The 17,623-nt window shown below is 43.5% G+C and overlaps 1 protein-coding gene across 5 annotated transcripts in view; it reads left to right on the top strand.

Annotated features, from left to right (window-relative positions):
• STAMBPL1 (STAM binding protein like 1) overlaps nucleotides 1–17,623 on the top strand; it is a 91,933-nt gene that overhangs the window by 61,068 nt on the left and 13,242 nt on the right. For all 5 annotated transcript variants that reach the window (XM_069753506.1, XM_069753503.1, XM_069753507.1 and 2 more), the window contains 2 exons: nucleotides 6,979–7,348; nucleotides 13,584–13,708. In XM_069753506.1, coding sequence (XP_069609607.1) covers nucleotides 6,979–7,348; nucleotides 13,584–13,708 — 495 coding nt within the window. The remainder of the gene's footprint in view (nucleotides 1–6,978; nucleotides 7,349–13,583; nucleotides 13,709–17,623) is intronic.

The raw sequence follows: 17,623 nt of genomic DNA, 5'->3' as shown, positions 1-17,623 counted from the left end.
TGCCTCTGTGGTGGTGAGCGGAACGATGCTCTGAAGTCCGTGTTGGTCACTGGGCTTTGCGGGGATCTCTCTGGGTTCTGCATCATCAGTCGAGATGGCACTGCTAACCGTGTTGGAATGCACAGATAGCTGGTGTGGATAAGTTGAGAGGGAGTCAACCGTCTCTGAGTTCTCACACTGGTTCCCCACCAAAGCCCCATCTTCTATTTAAGTCGCACCCACCCCCATCAGTCAGGTGTTCTGAACTGCTCCGGTCAGAAATCTCTTCCCTCTGGAATAATGGTGACAGCCCCGACAGTTCCAGCCCAGACACGCAAGAGGGACCATTAGCCTGGCTCTCCTCCCTACACTTCCCCACTCTTTTTCCTCACCATTCCACGGGCGAGACTCTTTGAGGAGTGTGTGAATGTCTCTTCTTCTGTGTGGATTGTTGCCAGATGAAATTTTCTTGTTCATAGCGATTGGGGGGGCTTGCCAGCTGTTGTTCATTTGGAGCGCCTCAGATCAGGAAAAGTGGAGCTCTCTTGTCGGGCAGAATCCGACTGTGAGGGCAGAGTCATGGGTGAGGCTAAAAAAAAAGCTAGTCAGCTCACCATTAGATGAATTTCTCTGGCTTTGGGTGTGGACTCCAGGATGGTGCTCGAAAAAAGCGGCTGTGGTAATCAAACAAAAAGGTTACAGCAACAAACATCCAAAATCAGGTTATAGAGTGAACGTTAAAAACTTCATTTTATTGCAATTCCTTTAAAAACATGCTGTTAAAATAGTGAGTGAAGGATTACACGTTTAAAAAAAAGTGTTCTTAATCATAACCATGTCATAACGTCCACTCTATAACCTGATTTTGCATCTTTGTTGCTGGTACTTTTTTGTTTGATTACCATGGGTCAGGCTGTATTCTCTGGTTCTAACCTCTCAAACCCCCCAGAGCACCACTCTTCACCCGCTTCTTCGTCCTCTTCTACTACTGGTGTCTGGATCATTTCGGAAGCCTCGGGCTCCTTTTCCAGTAGAGTTGGAGCATATTCCAGTAGAGAGTTCAAGTGCGGGCATCCTCTTTTCCCTCAGGCTGAACTTCGTACACGGGCCACTCAGGACAAACTCTTCTCTTTACCCGATACGGGTCTTTCTCCCAACGGTTTTCCAGCTTGTCCCGAGGATGCTTCTCCTGCACTAAGACATGGTCCCCAACTTGAAACTCTGTTGCTCCGGATGGGGTCTTCTCTGCATATTCTAGCTCCTGCAGTCTAGTCTGAACCAATCAATGTAAGGGTTGTAGGCGATGACGATATTCACGAAACCAGGAGGACACCCCAGTCAGCGGGTAGTTCTCTTTTGGGTCCAATGCCACTTCAGAGATTCCCTTTCCATCTCGACCAAAGAGGAGGAAGTAAGGCTATATCCTGTCGTTCGATATACTCGATTATTATATATCCACACCAGTTCAGGAACATATTCAGGCCACCGGACCTTTCGCTCTACTTCTAAAGTTCTTAGCATCTGAATTAGTGTACGTTCACAGGTGCCATTACCCTGAAGGCGGTATGGAGTAGTACGAGACTTGTCGATTCAGTATAGGCAATGGAGCTCTTTCATGACTCTTCCTAGGAAACAGGCTCCCTGATCAGAGTTAATCCTCTTCGGACAGCCATAGGGTTGGATGAAGTACTTGCAGATTGCATATGCAGTGGACACTGCGGTATGGTATCGACTTGGAGTCACCACGGCAAACTTTGTAAAGTGATCCACCATCACTAAGCGATGCTCATAGCCCTGATGGGCTGGGCTAATGGTCAGATAGTCTATTGTCATGAGTTGTAGAGAAGCGGAGGTTACAATGGATTGGACAGGAGCTCTCTGCTCCGGTGGCTTAGTCAGTTCACATGTTCGACACGTTCAATAGGCGTCTTCCACTTTTTTTTCAATTGGGAGTGGTAAATGAACCGTTATAACCATTGAAAGGTTTTTTCTGGGCCAAAGTGGGCTCCTCGCTCGTGTGTAGTAAAGGCAATCTCGGGTAACAACGCTGTCGGGATTATGACTTGCCAGGTCACACTCAACTCAGTCCACAATTGTGCTTTCCGATACAGTAAGCCATTCTGTATCCAAAGCTGTTCCCACTGCCGAAGGATTCATAACACCTCTAGAGACAGAGTACTTCTTTCTGCCAAGCTGGGGAGTCTTTGAGCCGCCACAGACTGTCTCAACAATGTCAGTTCACTATCTTCCTGTTTAAGTTGAACCCACTCATCCCGGGATCATCCCAGTACAACTTCCTGGGCCGAGGTGTGTATTTGCTCATGCATTGCCACCACCATCCTGGCAGGTCTCAGAAACTTTGGGATTTCTTCATCTTCCAGCTCCGCATCTCTGTCCCGCTCTGGATTAGTACTTCTCCTCCTAGACAGGGCATTGGCATGAGTGTTTTCTGCTCCCCTCTTATAGGCAACCTTATAGCAAAGCTTCGCCATTTTGGCCACCCATCGTTGCTCCAGAGCCCCCATTCTCGCATTCCCCAGGTGCGCTAGAGGGTTGTTGTCAGTGCACACTAATACCTCGAAGCCAGATGGATATTCCACGAATCTCTCTGTCATAGCACACAACAACGCCAGCAGCTCCAACTTAAAGGAGCTGTAGTTGTCCGGATTGTGTTCGGAATCATGAAGGGACCGGCTAGCGTACACAATCACCCTCTCTCTCATCTCCTGCATCTGTGACAACACAGCAGACCCCGTTGGTGTGGAGAATAAACGGTTGTGAGAAATCTGCATAAACCAAGACAGGCGCCTCCCTTTAGATCCTGAAAGGTCTCAACTGTCTCTGAGCTCTCACGCTGGTTCCCTGCCAAAAGCCCTGTCTTCCTGTGCACTCTGCTATTTAAGTCGGACCCGCTCCCATCAGTCAGGTGTCCTGAACTGCTCCGGTCGGAAATCTCTTCCCCCGGAATAATGGTGGCAGCCCTAACAGTTCCAGCCCAGACACGCAAAAGGGACCGTTAGCCTGGCTCTCCTCCCTACAGCTATGTTAACACTTAAAAGTGTCACAACTTAGAGATTTGAGATTGTGAGGAGCATTTGGCGAGTTTCTGCTCCAAAAAAACTCAGTTTAAGTTACGGTTTGTTCACACTGTTTTTTTTTGGAGCCAAAACTCCAAATCCTTCTGAAATACTCATAATTTGGTTCCTGTGATAAATTAATGCACTGATGGTGGTTTTGATTATGTATTCATGTAACTAATAATCTTTATTTTTATATAGCGCTAACATATTCCGCAGCGCTTTACAATTTTACACACATTATCATCACTGTCCCCGATGGGGCTCACAATCTACTAATTTAAAAAAATATGTGGCCCTTCGAATTGGTTCAGTATGTAATTGTGGTCCTTGGACCGAAAAATGTTGTGCATCCCTGCTTTATAGTAAAGCCAGTTCAAGTAGAGTGTGTTTGTTTTTGATCAAAGCATGCCTTCAAGGCTGTGAGTCATTGTTTATTCAGCTAAGCAAGTGCCACCTCCTATGTTGACCTCTATTTCTAAAGGTACCTTCACACATAACGATATTGTTAACGATATCGTTGCTATTTGTGATGTAGCAACGATATCGTTAATGAAATCGTTATGTGTGACAGCGACCAACGATCAGGCCCCTGCTGGGAGATCGTTGGTCGCTGAATAAAGTCCAGAACTTTATTTCGTCGCTGGACTCCTGCTGACATCGCTGGATCGGCGTGTGTGACACCGATCCAGCGATGTCTTCACTGGTAACCAGGGTAAACATCGGGTAACTAAGCGCAGGGCCGCGCTTAGTAACCCGATGTTTACCCTGGTTACCATCCTAAAAGTTAAAAAAACAAACACTAGATACTTACCTACAGCCGTCTGTCCTCCAGCGCTGTGCTCTGCACTCCTCCTGTACTGGCTGTGAGCCGGAAAGCAGAGCGGTGACGTCACCGCTCTGCTTTCCGGCTCACAGCCAGTACAGGAGGAGTGCAGAGAAGCAGAGCGCAGCGCTGGAGGACAGACAGCGGTAGGTAAGTATCTAGTGTTTGTTTTTTTTTACTTTTAGCATGGTAACCAGGGTAAACATCGGGTTACTAAGCGCGGCCCTGCGCTTAGTTACCCGATGTTTACCCTGGTTACCGGCATCGTTGGTCGCTGGAGAGCGGTCTGTGTGACAGCTCTCCAGCGACCAAACAGCGACGCTGCAGCGATCCGGATCGTTGTCGGTATCGCCGCAGCGTCGCTTAATGTGAAGGGGCCTTAAGGATAGTTTTTGGTATATCAAATCAGTCAACTTGCTAATTCAATGACATTCTTATAAACAAAACTGTATAACTTCTAGGCATGGATATGATTAGTTTTTGCAAACTTTTTTGGTGAAAATTTCTAGGAGTCTTTTCAGCCCCTGGTCGGTCTTTTGATGCTTTCCCACAAGGATTGTGAGGGTTAAATTGTTTCCTTTATAGTTTTCTTTGATCCAAACCAATACCTCAGAAATGCAATTGTCAATCACAGCGAAGCTTAGGTAGGACATACGTATGTCTGAATGTTTTCTAAGTCTTAATTGGTCAAAAACCAAGCCATTTTGTCCGTTCATGACCAGGCACAATTTCATTTTTTTCTGTACATGCGATTTAAGAGCTCCAATATTTTTTCTTGTTTGGATATTAAAATACCTTTTATCTTTTTGCTTTGATACTTGGCACCTATTTTTTATGACATGTATAAAGTTTATTTCACAATATTGGTGCAAGAGGGAAAAAAAAGCAAATAGGTTTTTTTTCACATTTTTTTATGACCAGAAAGGACCAATTAATTACATTTTAAATTGTTACCCTTCGGTTGGCAAGACTAGAAACAGCATTTTAGATAGGCAGTTTTTTTCTGCTTTTTATTATTTTTTTTTTCATGTATTTCACATGTTGTGACTTAGATAAGTTATAAAAGACCTCTGGGGGCATTTCAACATTAAATAAATTTATTATTTGCTGATTTCCTATGTAACTGGGGCTGGCAGATTAACCTCAGTTACAGGGCAAATTCAGCCTTCTGGTCTGATCACATCCTTGAAATTAGAGTATGAAGCGCTGTTTTTGGTTCCTACATCATGAAGCGCATTTTATACAGCAACCAGGAAGGCAGAGATAGCAATAAAAGATATTTAACTTCTCTATGGGGAGTCTGGCCGACACTGACAGCCGTCATTATGCTCCTCAGCTGTACAATGTCATAATGTACTAAAGAATCAGACCTGGAGATATTAAGGTGCCTATAAATTTGAGATAAACATGGTACGAATGCACTGAAATCCTTTATTGGGATCTCAAGACTTTCCATGCATAGCCGATGTTTGGAGATAGAATGATCAGGCATGTTGTATTCAAACTTGTCCAATGACTATTTTTCCTAGGAAATATACAAAAATGCTGAATTTTTGTCACTACTCCTCCCACGAACAGATGGGGGTAAAAAACGCAATACAAAATGGTTTGTGACCCAAAATGGTACCAATGAAAAACCTCACACTGCTTCTTCAACGGAAAAACAAAAATATTAGGGGTTTCAGAAATTATACAGACCATTTTTTTTCAATGTTTTTAGAAAGCGATATAAATTTGGTAATCATAATCAAGTGAACACCATAAAACTAAAACCTATAAAATCACAGGATAACAGCACTTTTTTCCTCCATTTCACCCTATTTAGAATGTTCCATTTTTCAATGCATTATATGGTAGAGTTAAAGAATCAATGGTGCCACAAACAAGCCCTCAAATGGCTGTTGACTGAACAATGAAAAAAAATTATTGCTCTTGTAGGAGGGTGGAGGAAGGAAATGAAGGGACAAAATCAAAAACTGGCTATACTGTGTAGGGAGACTTGGGGAGACAGCATTTTGTTGACCCATGTGGTCTCACACCTTTCCTTTTCCTGGCTTCATACAAAGACATGTTGAACGCCCACCTACCAATTGGGAAATATAAAGGCGGCATAGCAGGGAGCGATGGAGACGCAAACTAGTCATAAAAAGTAATTTTACAGGCAAGTGCTGTATATTTGTATGATATGATGGATATAAACTAGTCCCAGTAATTTACAGTAGCATGTAGTCTGCATTAAACCTATACAATTTAGTAAAACTGTACACCGACCAACTCTTTAGTCAACAGGGAGGGGGGATATAATATTGAAAGGACATGTCCAATTTAGAAAACTCATTATTATTTATCCTATAAGGAAATCTGTTATGATTGTCATATTTTGCTCAGAGTGAAGGAGGATACAGAGCATGCACTTTACTATAAAGGACTTCTCCTGTTTCCCAACAGATTATGACTGATTACTGACGTCCCAGCATTTCGTTACCTTCTGATTAGCTTTTTGTTAAGAAAGCACTCTCATCAAAATTGTCATCCTCTTAATATATTGCAATCATCATATTATATAGCTCTGTGTACTTACAATTGCTCATATTTCCCTACTACCCTTTTAATTCTTCTCTTTTCCATTAGGTCTATGACATCACATGATTAAAAACTGACTAGGTGAATCCTTCTAAGCTCTATGTAGAAACTGGAGGTCAATTTTCTCTGTATGAATCATGAGTCACTACAAAAGTCAATGGCAGAGGGAGAAAGGAACAGCTGGGTCAGGAGTTGGAGAGGAATGATTTCTGTAGGAACAATAAACTTTAGTTTTCTTCATAGAGCAGAGAAAACAACAATTAGCTGGGTAAAAAGACAAAATGGGCAATTGTCAGTACACAGTGCTATATAATTGCAATATATTAAGAGGATAAACATTTTGGTGGGAGGAGGGCTTCTTTAATGAACCTTTGTGACAAGCAAGAATTGTCTCAGGATGAGAACCCCTGTATCCCATCTAATCTAAGCCTTTCTGATCACTAAGCAACAAAATTGCTCTCTGGATATCGAGTGACCTCATACAATATACTTTGTTATATTTTTTATTTCTAGAATGAGAGAAAAGCTGAATGTCTGAAGAAGATGGAACAGCAACAACTCATTGAGGCAGAGAAGAAGAGAGTCGCGCAGCTGCGACAGCAACAAATAGAAACGGAGCAATTCAGTTTTTTTGAGGACCAGCTCCGGAAACAAGACATGATGCGAGACCAGCTAAAACATCAAGAAAACCTTAGCCTTAGGTCTAAGGTTCCAGAGCAAACAGATGGCACCATGATATCTTGTTGTCCATCTCGTAAAGGCCATTCATTGTCTAATGTCCTTTCTGGCAAAACTGTAAAGAATGATGCAGCTATGTATGCTGGACAGTCTCCCCCTATAAGCCGAGCACTAAAACCAGCAGCAACTCTAAGTGCCGTACAAAGTAAGTACACAATACCTTATACCTTGTGGTTGTATTGTTCATCAAACACCATTATGTAACAGTATAGATTTCCATCCACCTGTATGGTCTGCAGACTCCTATACCCCATGCTCTGCGTGATGGTCTTTTGAGGGTAATATTCAATGTTAACACTTACTGCAAATATGAAATTGGATGCTAGGGATACTTCTTCTCAGGAGGTTTGGGGAGGCTTTTGAACATTCTACGAGAGTTGACAAGTATACTGTACCCTGGACTTTAGTGTTTCTGGCAGTAATAGAGTATTTTCACTATTAGTCAGTGGAGGTGCACCCCATACCATTTCTGAAGAGGGCACCACTGGCCTTAATTGTATGGGCACCACTAGCCTTAATTGTATGGGCACCACTGGCCTTAATTGTATAGGCACCAAGAACTTTCACCATGATCCTATGGATCGCCCCCAGACACAGGGCCACGAGTTCCCGGTACCGGGCCTCTCTGGTTCGGTTCTGAGGCTGTCACGGTGGCTAGACCCAGTCCGCGACCCTGCTAAGGGGCGTCCAATAAAGGTGGTGCAGTCTGTCAGGGGTTCGTGACGCCACCTGTGGTGTTCGGTCAGGGTGACCGACGCTGCTGTGGGGTCCGCTGGGGTGATGGAATAGCAGCTGGATGGTATACCTTCCCGCAGGTGAAGTATGTCCCCAGGGCTTCCCAGTAAGGTAGATGGTGATGGTGTGAGGTGCAGTCAATAGCGAGGACACAGGGTTGCAGTCTCTTTACCTCTTTACTGAAGACTTCAGGATCCTCAATCCAGAGCACGTTTAATAGGGCTATCTGAGACCGGCCTGATGGGCACTTCCAGAGTTTCCTTCGCAGATGGAAATCGTTGCCTACCACTAGCGCCTGTGTGTTGTAGTCCTACCCTGCTAAGCATTCGGAATAGTCCTCACAACTGCTGTTCTCGTTCGTCGTTCTCTACAGCTCTCTCTCTCTCTTTAGTTCCAGATGTTGCTAGTTTCTTGTCCCCCAGTATGTTTTGGCTAGGACGCACCCGTATGACGGGAAGGCCTGGAGGTCTTCCGGGACCCTAGAGACGCCCCTCTCCCACTGTTACCCCCTATGTCTTCTTAGGAAATTTAAGGTAGACAGCCAACCTATAATTAACTGTCCTGCGGAGTTTGAAATAAGGCCTAGAGTCAGTTACTCCCGCGGTGTTCCGGCCACCGGCTACGCGCCTCAGTAGGATGTTGCCTTGGTCTCACGGCACGACTCCTACTGGTAATCCTTTGTGCTTGATCTCGTTTACACTGTTCCACAATATCCTTCCCTTCGTGTTTCTTTCTTAGGATACCGCCGCAAGGTAGTGCAGGCGCGGTTCCGTTATGTTCTGTTCGCTAGGCTCCTGCCAGGTTCCCACGCCTGACAGGGACCCCCCTGTGTCTTCTTTCTGCAACACCCCCTGCCACGGGATGTTGCCTGAATCCAACCCAGTCAGCTTCTGACTAACTTCCTCCCCAACCCCTAGTTTTACCAGTGTGAGGAGTGGCCCAATAAATAAAGCCTTTTTCTCCCCCTAGTGGCTGGAGTGTGAAGTGTAATGTGTTCTGGTGATACCTGGTCAGGAGAATTCCTTCAGTGCCATCAGACGTACCATCACTCCTCTTGGTGGCAGAGTGTTATACTGCAACGACCAGATCTCTGGGGCGCTGCACCTACACTGCCCAACCATACATGTACTGTATGTAAAATGAGCCGCACAAGATGTAGCCTCATCATCTACTTTATAGCTGTTCAGTACAGTTATTTTGACCCTTTACATGAACATCACATGTAGAAGAGTCAATAGAAGCTTCTCCATAGAGCGCCATCTAACCTAAATCTAGCCTAGGTGTCAATAGTAACATAGTAACATAGTTAGTAAGGCCGAAAAAAGACATTTGTCCATCCAGTTCAGCCTATATTCCATCATAATAAATACCCAGATCTACGTCCTTCTACAGAACCTAATAATTGTATGATACAATATTGTTCTGCTCCAGGAAGACATCCAGGCCTCTCTTGAACCCCTCGACTGAGTTCGCAATCACCACCTCCTTAGGCAAGCAATTCCAGATTCTCACTGCCCTAACAGTAAAGAATCCTCTTCTATGTTGGTGGAAAAACCTTCTCTCCTCCAGACGCAAAGAATGCCCCCTTGTGCCCGTCACCTTCCTTGGTATAAACAGATCCTCAGCGAGATATTTGTATTGTCCCCTTATATACTTATACATGGTTATTAGATCGCCCCTCAGTCGTCTTTTTTCTAGACTAAATAATCCTAATTTCGCTAATCTATCTGGGTATTGTAGTTCTCCCATCCCCTTTATTAATTTTGTTGCCCTCCTTTGTACTCTCTCTAGTTCCATTATATCCTTCCTGAGCACCGGTGCCCAAAACTGGACACAGTACTCCATGTGCGGTCTAACTAGGGATTTGTACAGAGGCAGTATAATGCTCTCATCATGTGTATCCAGACCTCTTTTAATGCACCCCATGATCCTGTTTGCCTTGGCAGCTGCTGCCTGGCACTGGCTGCTCCAGGTAAGTTTATCATTAACTAGGATCCCCAAGTCCTTCTCCCTGTCAGATTTACCCAGTGGTTTCCCGTTCAGTGTGTAATGGTGATATTGATTCCCTCTTCCCATGTGTATAACCTTACATTTATCATTGTTAAACCTCATCTGCCACCTTTCAGCCCAAGTTTCCAACTTATCCAGATCCATCTGTAGCAGAATACTATCTTCTCTTGTATTAACTGCTTTACATAGTTTTGTATCATCTGCAAATATCGATATTTTACTGTGTAAACCTTCTACCAGATCATTAATGAATATGTTGAAGAGAACAGGTCCCAATACTGACCCCTGCGGTACCCCACTGGTCACAGCGACCCAGTTAGAGACTATACCATTTATAACCACCCTCTGCTTTCTATCACTAAGCCAGTTACTAACCCATTTACACACATTTTCCCCCAGACCAAGCATTCTCATTTTGTGTACCAACCTCTTGTGCGGCACGGTATCAAACGCTTTGGAAAAATCGAGATATACCACGTCCAATGACTCACCGTGGTCCAGTCTATAGCTTACCTCTTCATAAAAACTGATTAGATTGGTTTGACAGGAGCGATTTCTCATAAACCCATGCTGATATGGAGTTAAACAGTTATTCTCATTGAGATAATCCAGAATAACATCCCTCAGAAACCCTTCAAATATTTTACCAACAATAGAGGTTAGACTTACTGGCCTATAATTTCCAGGTTCACTTTTAGAGCCCTTTTTGAATATTGGCACCACATTTGCTATGCGCCAGTCCTGCGGAACAGACCCTGTCGCTATAGAGTCACTAAAAATAAGAAATAATGGTTTATCTATTACATTACTTAGTTCTCTTAGTACTCGTGGGTGTATGCCATCCGGACCCGGAGATTTATCTATTTTAATCTTATTTAGCCGGTTTCGCACCTCTTCTTGGGTTAGATTGGTGACCCTTAATATAGGGTTTTCATTGTTTCTTGGGATTTCACCTAGCATTTCATTTTCCACCGTGAATACCGTGGAGAAGAAGGTGTTTAATATGTTAGCTTTTTCCTCGTCATCTACAACCATTCTTTCCTCACTATTTTTTAAGGGGCCTACATTTTCAGTTTTTATTCTTTTACTATTGATATAGTTGAAGAACAGTTTGGGATTAGTTTTACTCTCCTTAGCAATGTGCTTCTCTGTTTCCTTTTTGGCAGCTTTAATTAGTTTTTTAGATAAAGTATTTTTCTCCCTATAGTTTTTTAGAGCTTCAATGGTGCCATCCTGCTTTAGTAGTGCAAATGCTTTCTTTTTACTGTTAATTGCCTGTCTTACTTCTTTGTTTAGCCACATTGGGTTTTTCCTATTTCTAGTCCTTTTATTCCCACAAGGTATAAACCGCTTACACTGCCTATTTAGGATGTTCTTAAACATTTCCCATTTATTATCTGAATTCTTATTTCTGAGGATATTGTCCCAGTCTACCAGATTAAGGGCATCTCTAAGCTGTTCAAACTTTGCCTTCCTAAAGTTCAATGTTTTTGTGACTCCCTGACAAGTCCCCCTAGTGAAAGACAGGTGAAACTGCACAATATTGTGGTCGCTATTTCCTAAATGCCCAACCACCTGCAGATTTGTTATTCTGTCAGGTCTATTAGATAGTATTAGGTCTAAAAGTGCTGCTCCTCTGGTTGGATTCTGCACCAATTGTGAAAGATAATTTTTCTTGGTTATTAGCAGAAACCTGTTGCCTTTATGGGTTTCACAGGTTTCTGTTTCCCAGTTAATATCCGGGTAGTTAAAGTCCCCCATAACCAGGACCTCATTATGGGTTGCAGCTTCATCTATCTGCTTTAGAAGTAGACTTTCCATGCTTTCTGTTATATTTGGGGGTTTGTAACAGACCCCAATGAGAATTTTGTTACCATTTTTCCCTCCATGAATTTCAACCCATATGGACTCGACATCCTCATTCCCTTCGCTAATATCCTCCCTTAAAGTGGACTTTAGACAAGACTTTACATAGAGACAAACCCCTCCTCCTCTCCGATTTTTACGATCCTTTCTAAACAGACTGTAACTCTGTAAGTTAACTGCCCAGTCATAGCTTTCATCTAACCATGTCTCGGTTATTCCCACTATGTCAAAGTTACCTGTAGATATTTCTGCTTCTAGTTCTTCCATCTTGTTTGTCAGGCTTCTGGCGTTTGCGAGCATGCAGTTTAGAGGATTTTGTTTTGTTCCAATCTCCTCACTGTGGATTGTTTTAGAAATGTTCTTACCTCCCTTCTGAGTATGTTTTCCTGGGTCGTCTTTGTTCGAGTCTAATGTTTTTCTTCCCGTCCCCTCTTCTTCTAGTTTAACGCCCTCCTGATGAGTGTAGCGAGTCTTCTGGCGAATGTGTGTTTCCCAGGTTTGTTGAGGTGTAGTCCGTCTCTGGCGAGGAGTCCATCATACCAGTAATTCACACCGTGGTCCAGGAATCCAAATCCTTGTTGTCTGCACCATCGTCTTAGCCAGTTGTTTGCATCAAGGATCCTATTCCATCTCCTGGTGCCATGCCCGTCTACTGGAAGGATAGAAGAAAAAACTACCTGTGCATCCAGTTCCTTTACTTTCTTCCCCAACTCTTCAAAGTCCTTGCAGATTGTCGGTAGGTCCTTCCTTGCCGTGTCATTGGTGCCAACATGTATCAGAAGAAATGGGTGGACGTCCTTGGAGCTGAAGAGCTTTGGTATCCTATCGGTCACATCCTTGATCATCGCACCTGGAAGGCAGCATAATTCTCTTGCAGTTATGTCCGGTCTGCAGATGGCTGCTTCGGTGCCTCTCAGTAGTGAGTCTCCCACCACCACCACTCTTCGTTGCTTCTTGGCTGTACTTTTTGCTGTCACTTGTTGCTGTGTGCCCTTTTCTTTTTTGCTTGCTGGTATTGCTTCATTCTTAGGTGTGCCATCTTCATCCTCTACAAAGATTTGATATCGGTTCTTCAGTTGTGTGGTTGGTGATTTCTCCATGGTCTTCTTGCTTCTTTTGGTCACATGCTTCCACTCATCTGCTTTTGGAGGTTCTCTGACACTTTTTGCACCTTCTGTGACCAGTAGAGATGCTTCTGTTCTGTCTAGAAAGTCTTCATTCTCTTTGATGAGTTTCAAAGTTGCTATTCTTTCTTCCAGACCCCGCACCTTTTCTTCTAAAAGGTCCACTAGTCTACACTTCTGACAGGTGAAATTGGATTCTTCTTCTGGTCGATCTGTGAACATGTAGCACATGCTGCAGCTCACCATGTAGGTTGTCACATCTGCCATGTTGCTCCTAGATCCTGCTGACTTGCTGTGTGTTTTCCTTCTTGTGTAATCTACTCAGCCAAACTCTCTTGCAATAATGTCCTACAGGCAAAAAAGGTTTGGTGATGCTTTCGAAGCAGCTGGTCCCGGCTGTACCCAACGATCTTCTAGCTTAGGGAGACTTCGCTTCTCCCAGAAGGCACCTGGAATATGCAAATTAGCCTCCTGAAGCTTGAATCCCTGGTTTGGTGATGCTTTCGAAGCAGCTGGTCCCGGCTGTACCCAACGATCTTCTAGCTTAGGGAGACTTCGCTTCTCCCAGAAGGCACCTGGAATATGCAAATTAGCCTCCTGAAGCTTGAATCCCAATGCTGAACTGTTTTCTTTTTTTTCCATCAGATGAAATTGTGGAAGGATTGCGGATAGTTGTTTTGCCCAAAGATCTCTCCCAAAAATTTCTTCAACTGGCAGAGGCAAATACAAGCAGAGGAATTGAAACTTGTGGGATTCTGTGCGGTAAACTGGTAAGAATTTTATTTTTTTTATTATTTAAAAATGTTTTAAAGTTAGGGATTAGTGCACACAATCTCTCTTGGGTATATGACCACTCAACATATTCTGGGGATTATGGATAATGAATACTTACTTTAAAGTAATTAAAACTTGATTTGACGCTAAATCCTAATTTTTTATATGTGTTCAGTTTTCCTCTCAGCTACCATTATTATCAAGAGTGGTTTTTATGAGTTTGGGTTTTCTACCACGTGTTAGCACCATGCAGGATCCTTGCTCTGACAGGCAGGGTCTCTGACGTGTCTCTGCAGACAGTTCTTCCCTTCCCCATGCTCGGCATGCTCCCAGCTGATCCTCTAGCAATGTCCTTAGGGCACGCACGCATGTGCTCCCGCGCTCTTAAAGGGCCAGCGAGTGCACTTGCTATTTTTTCCCAGCCAGCGGCTGTGGGACATTATGTATATATTTTTTCCTTCCCACTGGGGAGGTGCTTGACCAACCTACCTGTTTCGCAGTCTAAGTTGTGTAAGGTTGTACACCAGTCCCCGCTGCACTCTAATGCAGATCCTGCCTGCTGGACTCAACTGCAGATCCTGCTTGCTGCACTCTAATGCAGACCCTGCCTGCTGCATTCTGATACAAACTCTGTCTGCCGCACTCTGATGCCAACTGTCTGCTATATTCTAATACTAACTCTGCCAGCTGCTCCCTCCAGTCTGTCCTCTGGGTCCAGCTGCTGCGCGTCCAATGGTCTGTCCTGGAGTGGCACCTGGCGTTCATCGGGAGCCAAGTCTAACTGTCTAACCTCACCATCAGAGGCTCTAGTGAACAGTCAGGTGTTCGCTTTGTCACCCCCCTCCAGGCTCTCCACGGTCCGTGGCACAGTGGTTCCGCAAACCAGGTCCGTGACACCATGGAAGTGAAACCTCTTTACCGTAACCTGCATCTCCCCTATTTCTTTCTATGTGGAAAGATGTTTGATTGAATCTATGTCTGTAGATTGTCCTTCATGTATTTAATGTTTTTAAAATTCTTGGAATTGCTTGTCAGACATTGGACTTCCAATCGCTTTCTTTCTTTCAAAAGGATGTGCAGACAGGTAGTCATCCGGGTACAATAAGACTGGATAATACCTTTACCAATTAGATTTTTTTCACTGTCCAGGTCCTTGTGCCATTGCCAGTCGTGCTGCACAGAGATCAGACACTACCCTAACTACCTCAAAAAATCCAATCATTTATTGATTCCATTCGGGCAGTTTTGAGAGACGTGTTCGCTATGAGAAAGGGTTCTACATCTGTAAAAGTATTTGTCCAACCCTTGTTTTTTGGTTAAGTTGTCCAGAAATAAATTTCTGATAAAGTTGGCATCCCTATTAGACAACTATTATCCATTTAATATCTAGAAATAAGAAGCTCAGAGACACTTTTTTCTTTCAATGGAGAAACCTATGGCCAATCCGTGTCATTGTATGGGTTATATGTTTAAGAGGTCTACGGCAACAGTATAACTAGAGTCTATTGAACCCAGATGCAAAATTTGGACCTGGGCCTCCAGCTGCATGTTGCTTAGATGTATAGGCTCTTGTAGCATTCTAGATCCAATAAAGATGGTTCACCACCATGTAATAACGTCTCCCATCCTTGCCCCTTACCGTAATAATGTCTCCATCCTGTAATAATGTCCTCAAACCTGACCCCTTCCCGTAATAATGTCCTCATTCTGGGCTTTTTTCGGGTATAATGTCCCCCATCCTGATCCCTTCCTGTAATAATGTCACTATAATGGGCTCCTTCCTGTAATAGTGTCTCCTATCCTGAGCCCCCCTTTTGCAATACTGTCCTCTATTCTGGGCCCCTTCCAAAAATAATGTTCCCCCATTCCACCAGTGATAATGCCATCCAACCTAGGCCCCTTCCTGGTCAAATGTCTCCCATCCTGGCCCCTTGCGGTAATAATGTCCTCCATTCTGCCATTCTTTTCCAACAGATTTTAAAAAAATACATGATTCTTCTCACCTTTCCCTGCTCACACAACATATTGCGTCCTCTTCTATAGTCAGCGCGGAGGCCAGAAGCTGACTTCAGCCCTGGTGGCGCATAATGTCACTGCCATGCGCTGCCCGTAACAAGCACGCGGACGCCAAATGCCAATGTCTGATTACACAGCGACTTGTATTACAGGGCAAGTAGCCAACAGGTCTCTGCACCTCAATACATTTCAACTGAATGTGTGTCCTCAGTTGCACATCCAGCTGAAGTAGGTGCTTTGCTTGCTGTGTCCCCTCCTGCATGGGCCTTGTCACACCCTCTGCAACTGAGATCTTTACACCTTTGGTCTAGGGTAAAGTATATGTTGATTTTGGAATGTGCTCATCTACTGATTTCAATATCTTGGAGGATATGTGTCTAGTCCTCTATAAATGGGTCGAACATTAGGTAAGTGCTTGCTACAACAGTTTAGATGCTGCACAGAAAACTTTTCCCTACATTTTCCACAGATTTCACTAGTTATAATGTTGGATTTGAAAGTCTATTCAAATCTGAGCTATAATTTGCATGTTATTATATACAGATTTATGGGATAAGTGATAAATGTTTGAGCATGTAAAAAAAACGAAAATGGAAGAGTTTGATTGTAGTAGTTGCTGTGCAAGAACATTGCTACTCAATTCAGACCCTGTGGGAGCTCCATATATGTGCATGGGAGAAAAAAATTATATCTTGGGGACAAGATCTTCCATGACCTCTCCATCTCATAGTCACAGTCCTACGTAATCTACTGAGAAGACAGGATTTTAATGGCTGTGAATTATTTAGTGAGTCACAGCTGTGCAATAATGATTTCATATGAGTCCAGTTTTCCATTAAATTAGTGGTCTTAAGTTTTGTTGAAGCAATTAGGTTAATTAGGTGCAGAAATTATTTCATATATTTTGGAAGTGTTTGTTCACAATTAGGTCTCAACGTTCAGATTCACTCTTCGTAAAATTAAATAAATTAGATAAATTAGACAATTATTGCATGGTAATAAATGGCCAATTTCTGGCTATCAAGGCTCCCCCATGTAATTTTTTAGTGTAAACCACAATTTTTACATAAAAGACTTTGAATTGTAAGGTATAAAAAAATGACAAACCTGTTGGATTCATTGTAGAATAGAAATCATGGAAGAATGACAGTACAGTACATACTGTATGTTGTGTATTGCATTTCCGTAGTGAAGTTTGCGATATTGCAGTGAAATCCATGATGCATACTGAAACCTTGGGCATATCTATACTGGATACAGGAATTCCAAACTGCATCTATGTCCTAGAGTCTATGAAGATCCTAAAAGTCCTATTGACACATAAGAGAACAGTACTGTTAAAGGGACACTGTCACCTGAATTTGGAGGGAACAATCTTCAGCCATGGAGGCGGGGTTTTCGGGTGTTTGATTCACCCTTTCCTTACCCGCTGGCTGCATTATTGGATTGAAGTTCATTCTCTGTCCTCCATAGTATACGCCTGCGCAAGGCAAGATTGCACCTTGTGCAGGCATGTACTATGGAGGACAGAGCATGAACTTCAATCCAATATTGCAGCCAGCATGCAGCCAGCGGGTAAGGAAAGGGTGAATCAAACACCCGAAAACCCCGCCTCCATGGCTGAAGATTGTTCCCTCCAAATTCAAGTGACAGTGTCCCTTTAAAGACGTGTGATCGTTGGAGACCCTGTTTCAGTTTTACATTCAGGTCCATGAACTACAATTTACACTCTTTATGGTGGTTGTCCAGAGTTAGTAAAATATGACCGATTGTTTATGAAAACAGAGCCACCAATGGTATAGCGCTAATAGCGGCAGACCGAGGTGTCGATATGGGGCTTGTGAGTTGGAGGGACCAGTGCCGAGGCTCCCCCACCTGGCTTGACAATGGTATCT

Source organism: Ranitomeya imitator, chromosome 2, assembly GCF_032444005.1.
Source record: "Ranitomeya imitator isolate aRanImi1 chromosome 2, aRanImi1.pri, whole genome shotgun sequence".
Taxonomy (NCBI): Eukaryota; Metazoa; Chordata; class Amphibia; order Anura; family Dendrobatidae; genus Ranitomeya; species Ranitomeya imitator.
Note: the sequence above shows the minus strand (reverse complement) of the source record. Positions and strands in the feature narration are given on the sequence as shown.